We start from the raw sequence: 5,654 nt of genomic DNA, 5'->3' as shown, positions 1-5,654 counted from the left end.
AACTATTCATGTCCCTAAACAAGATTTGAGCGTTGGATTGCAGGAAGAAAGTCCCTCCTTTCTACCACCAGGGCGATAAAGACGGGACAATCATTCTGTTGTGTAGACGTTGCGCGAGTCACTGACGATTTAACAATCTCCTAAGAGTCAATCATAAGAATGCAGAACAGATCTCAATAAAGCAGGTAGAATACCAGGACAATAATGTCGAAAGAGAAAACGTGTTAATGCCAGACTATATTCTGTAAAACGAAATATCAAGGAATGTGAAAGTAAATGGCTGGATATTGTGAGACCAAACTTTCTTGGAAACATAGTGCCTGCCAATTTATAAACCCATTCTGGGAAAAGGATTTTGATATTTAATCAGACAAACAATAACCTTACAAACGAAGTCCACGGAAATAATTTGCACCCCAAACTTCTGTTTCATTTCTTTCCATATGAAAGAGCTGGTTAGCATTTGCTGAAAATGCCAAACCATGCCACTAACATTGCAGAGCTGACAGACTCTCATGCCTACATCTTATTCCAATCTGATACGAGTGCCATGCTGCAAGACTAGCTGGTCGAAAGAACTGGTGCACACAGTTGAATCCACTTGAAGAACCTTGCTCAATAAGATACAAATTGCCAGAAGCATGCTTAGTTGAGCTCTAAAGTTTCCTTTGGCACAGCAGAACTTACGCTCATCAGCCAATTTTGAAACTATTTGATTAGATTAAGTCATGCAAAAAATCAGTCATCTTTGAACAGAAACCTCCTCAGATCAGATTGATTATAATTCCATTCTAAATAAGACAGCCTTCACCAGCACAAGAAAACTGGGCCTTGTCAAATCATAGATCTTACAGTTGCAACACAACTGCTCTGGTATGATTCACAAATAACTGATTACAAACTGGCTAGTATCACTAACCACTTTACAGTTCTGAAGTCTCAAGATTATGTCTGGTCAACAGAACCAGTTATCATTCTGAAGAGTGGCATATTGCAAATGGTGAGGGTTGCAAGCCGTTTGATAAGGCTAAGTATATGAACCAGACCTAAGCTGGAGGGTCCTCAGTCTAGTTCTCCAACTTCACAGGAAATCTCAGTCTAGTCCTCTGTCTTCTGTACAATTTTTCTAATCATTCTAACTGAAAGTCTAACTGAGAGTTTTCATCTGGTAATCCACACATAAGCTAGTTTACAAAAACGTGTCAAGTTCAAAGAACTAATACTGCCACGAAAGAATTAGATTCCAATGACCAGGTTATAAATCCATCCCTACATCCTTAACGAGCATCTTGCCAAAAGCACTGATATGTCACCAAAATTTGGAAGCAGAACATAAAAGGGTCCATGTAATCACTAACCAAAGCAACAGTATGAAGAGTAATAAAAAATAACCACATCTGCAAACGAATTAGTGTTCTCAGATCTCAAGATCATTTTCCCACCAGAAGTAGAATCTCAGAAAAACCAGCAGATTCGGGTCCAATTGCAGCCTTCATGACTCTTCACACTGACAAACTGACACTACCAGACGATACTCTCTTTATAAAACACTCAAAGCATACTGTCTAACATATGTAGCTGAATACTGTAGGAGAAAAGACTAATATTATAGGACATTATTTCAAAAGCACTGCAAAAGTGGGTGTCTATCATTGTGACAGTCAAATCTCTTTCAAAGACAGATGCTCTTGAATGCTCAAGTCCAAAACCATGCTCAACTGGACTGCTTGGTCTAACCGCTGCTGAAAAAAAGTCTATCAACATGAAAACATACGGCCAAGACCGTGCAGTAGCAACAGCATGAAGAGTAAGAAAAAATAACCACATCTGCAAAAGAATTAGTGTGCTCGGAATCTCAAGTTCATTTTCCCATCAGATGCAGAATCTGAAACAAACCAGCAGGTGTGTAGGTCCAGTTGCAGCCTTCATGACTCTTCACACTGACAAACTGACACTACCAGACGATATTCTCATTATAAAACACTCTAACATACTGCCTGACCTCAACTCAAACTGTTGCCAAACAAATTCAACATACGAATAACAATGTAGCTGAATACTGCGATGCGAAAAGACTAATATTATAGGAAATTATTTCAAAAGCACTGCAAGAGAGGGTATTTATCACTGTGACAGTCAAATCTCTTTTAAAGATAGATGCTCTTAAATGCTCAAGTCCAAAACCATGCTCAACTGAATTGCATGGGCCAACTGCTGCTGAAAAAAAGCCTATCAACATGAAAAACATACGGTCAAGACCATGTAGTAGCTGAAATATCTGCATGGCCACAACCATGAAAACATTGAACAGTTTTTCATCCTACAATAAATATGGTCTGCAGGTATTGTTCATCGAAAGTTCCACAAAAATAAATACAAACTGGAACAAGTTTTCAGTATTCAGTCATCAATAGCGATCATCATATGAAGATGGTCTTCCCCGACTTGGACGATCATAGGGTCCTGATCTCTCTCTGTAGCTTCCCTCATAGCGGGCAGGACCACCACTGCCATATCGATCACTTCCCCTGGCACCATCACGATCATAGTTTCTTTCCTTTCCATATCCATTTTGTGGATAGCGATCGGAACCATAACGATCACTGCCATATCGGTCACGGCTGCTATACCTGTCCCGACTATCAACACCACGGTCTTTTTCACTATAACGACCACCACTGTAGCGGTCATCATAGCGATCACCATAACGATCCCCTCCTCCAAAACGATCTCCTCGTCCACCACCACTATACCTGGAACGTGATGAGAAGCGCCCACCACCACCTCCACCCACAGTGCATTCTCGGGCCCAATGTCCAGGTCGACCACATTTAAAGCAATCAGAACGTCCTGGAGCTCTGTCACTATAATCTACTCTCCCAGAATTGTATCCACCACCATACCCACCGTAATCAGAATCACCCCCTACCTTAGGTTGCGCTTTGTTGACAGATATGCTTCGGCCATTTAATTCCCTCCCATGCAATTCACTAATGGCAGATTCCATGGACCGCTCATCTGCAAAAGTCACAAAGCCAAAGCCACGTGGACGACCAGTTTCTCTGTCCAACATAACCTGCATGAACACCAAAATATTTAATGGACGACAAAGTGTTATCTGGTATAAAACTCTACCGCAGCTGAACAGGACAGCAAATTAAAAATTAACCCACATTTATTATCAGAACATAGGAAAATCTAGTTCAACCATGAAAAAGAATATAGACGATTAAATAGAAAATGCATCCTAATAGTAAAGGAAAATGTAGTGGATATGTTGGTACACCAAAAACAATGTTGACAAAAAATGCTACTTCTTGAAATAGTAGCATAACATAGGAAAATCTAATTCGACAAAGAAAAGAATAGATGAGGAAAGAGAAAATGCATCTAACAGGAAAATCTAGTTCAACCATGAAAAATAATAGATGAGGAAAGAGAAAATGCCGCTAATAGTAAAGGAAAATGTAGAGGAAAAGAATAGATGAGGAAAGAGAAAATGCATCTAATAGTAAAGGAAAATGTAGCGAAAAAGAATACATGAGAAAGAGAAGAAAATGCATCTAATAGTAGAGGAAAATGTAGAGGATATGTAGGTACACAAAAAGAAATGTTTCGGCAAAAAATGTTATTTCTTGGAAGATATTAGTGCATATAAATAAAACATGGGGAAGGTAATTTCCTTATAAGCCTATTAATTACAATCTTTGCATGAAGTTTTTTCTTACTTAAATGGAGGGTTATGATGGTTACAAAAGAAAATTGAAACTAAAAAATTTAAGAGGAAAATTCAAAGATACTAGTATTCACTGCTCACTCTTTCTTAAATGAGAACCCATCTTTTTATCAACAGTAATGCCAGATTGAGACTCAACCCACTATCATACACTTCAGAAAATAGTAGGGTTTGATGGTACCTTGCCAATGACATAAAAATCCTATATAAACACCATTCAATTTAATCAATAGCCGCATCAAGGCGAGGAGCATAACCAACTTATTAACCCAAGCCACTGCCACAACAGCCCCAACAGTAGGTTTTAAACCTTGATCCACATGTGTGTGCAAATTGACAAGCAAGAGAAAACAGTGGATAGGCTTTGATCCACTTATATGTGGACAGGTAAGGAAATGAGGTTTGATCCACTTAATGGTCAGGAAATGAGTTTTGAATAAGGTGCAACCAGATATTTGACCACTACCAAACAGGAAAGAGGGGGCAGAAAAAGGTTCTTCCACTGGACCAAACGGCGAGCAAAGTAAATTATCAACACACATGTAAAACAATTTCATCAATGAACAAAAACGGCTACAATTTCAGGTTTGTTGACATTTTTAGCTAACCCTTAGGGTTTGAATTATTTTCACCTCCCTTAGGAAAGAAAATGCCGTGGCGCTCACGCACGGATCACAGGCTAATGATCCTGAGACTTTAAAAAAATAAATGCATGTACAATAAAAGGCACTGTAAAACCCCAGGTTTACAGAGTAAAAAACAAATAAAACGGTTGTGCGATAGCCGAAAACTGAAAACTCTGTAAAGATATACATTAGACATGCATACAAACATACCTGAGCATCCACGACTTTGCCAAAACGGCTGAAGGTGCTCTCAAGTTCTCTGTCCGATGTATCCCAGGAAAGCCCCCCCACAAATACACGGTATTCCTCCTTGCCAGACATTGTCGCTTCCAGCAGCAGCACTACTCACCTCACCTGTATGAAGCATACATATGTTCAACAACACATGAAAAGAATAACGGATTCAAATAAACCCTAGCTAGTGACTAGCTGAAGCCCTTATACCATCATACCCTCTAATAAAATGCATTCGCGTAAACACTGGCCGGCTGAAACCCTTATCCCATCATACCTGAAATATAATGAACTCAAGTAAACCCTGACTAGCTGAAACCCTTATACCATCATACGCTGCAGGGGCCCTTTGAATTGATTATTTACCTTACAGTTCAGCCAAAAAAGCGGTATCCCAACTCTAAGCCTGTGATTCCACCGCTCCTCGCTCTGCCTCGCCCCGGCGTCTCCTACAATCAATTGATGTAGCTGCTACCTTGCATACAACACAAGTGCAACGAACTGATAGTATTAATAGTGCACCGAAAGGAAAAGGGCTTTTAGCTAAACCCACAAACCCCAACTCCACAAACCCCAACTCCGCTCATGTACGTGTGGTCTTAGCTAACCAACCGACCAAAGAGAAATGGAACCCTTACCACTCAATAACAACCATGAGTTACAAACTTAAACTTCCTCTTCGCGCCACATGGGTGAGATCTTTTCACAATAGGTAACTTTCAACATGCCATGACTTTTTTAGTAGTTGCTAGGGTGTGGATGGATGTTGCTATGATGTTAATATAACTATGTGCAGAGATGGTCGTTGTTATTATTATGTAAATATAATTATGGTAGATCGTTGAATGAAGATTAGTGTTTATATATATAAAGTTAAGGTTAATAATATAATATAATATGTATTAAAAAAATTTATAGAAAAATGGGATGAATTTTCATGATTAAGAATTTTGTTACACTTATTTTTATTAAGTGGGATGAAAGGAGCTCTAGAATCTTTGTGGCAGTAGGGTTTCGTCCTAGGTTTTATTTGTGTAAATATTATGTAGTTCATTCAA

General features: G+C 39.1%; 1 protein-coding gene across 2 annotated transcripts; it reads right to left on the bottom strand.

Annotated features, from left to right (window-relative positions):
• Positions 1–566: 566 nt before the first annotated feature.
• Positions 567–5,156, bottom strand: LOC149167830 (glycine-rich RNA-binding protein RZ1B-like). 2 transcript variants are annotated; one of them, XM_089433178.1, is made up of 3 exons: positions 4,874–5,156; positions 4,573–4,716; positions 567–3,076 (listed from the first exon to the last, which is right to left on the bottom strand). In XM_089433178.1, the coding sequence occupies exons 2-3, from the start codon at positions 4,681–4,683 to the stop codon at positions 2,408–2,410; spliced, it is 780 nt and encodes a 259-aa protein (XP_089289304.1). In that variant the 5' UTR covers positions 4,684–4,716; positions 4,874–5,156; the 3' UTR covers positions 567–2,407. The 2 variants fall into 2 exon arrangements, with proteins under 2 accessions (XP_089289304.1, XP_089289303.1); XM_089433177.1 differs by having other exon boundaries at positions 4,963–5,154.
• Between the last annotated feature and the right edge of the window lie 498 nt (positions 5,157–5,654).

This window comes from Pinus tabuliformis, chromosome 5_1 (genome assembly GCF_031772625.1).
Source record: "Pinus tabuliformis cultivar Carrire ecotype Pingquan chromosome 5_1, CPIR1, whole genome shotgun sequence".
Classification (NCBI taxonomy): Eukaryota; Viridiplantae; Streptophyta; class Pinopsida; order Pinales; family Pinaceae; genus Pinus; species Pinus tabuliformis.
The sequence above is the reverse complement of the archived record's forward strand: the minus strand, read 5'-3'. Positions and strand labels throughout refer to the sequence as shown.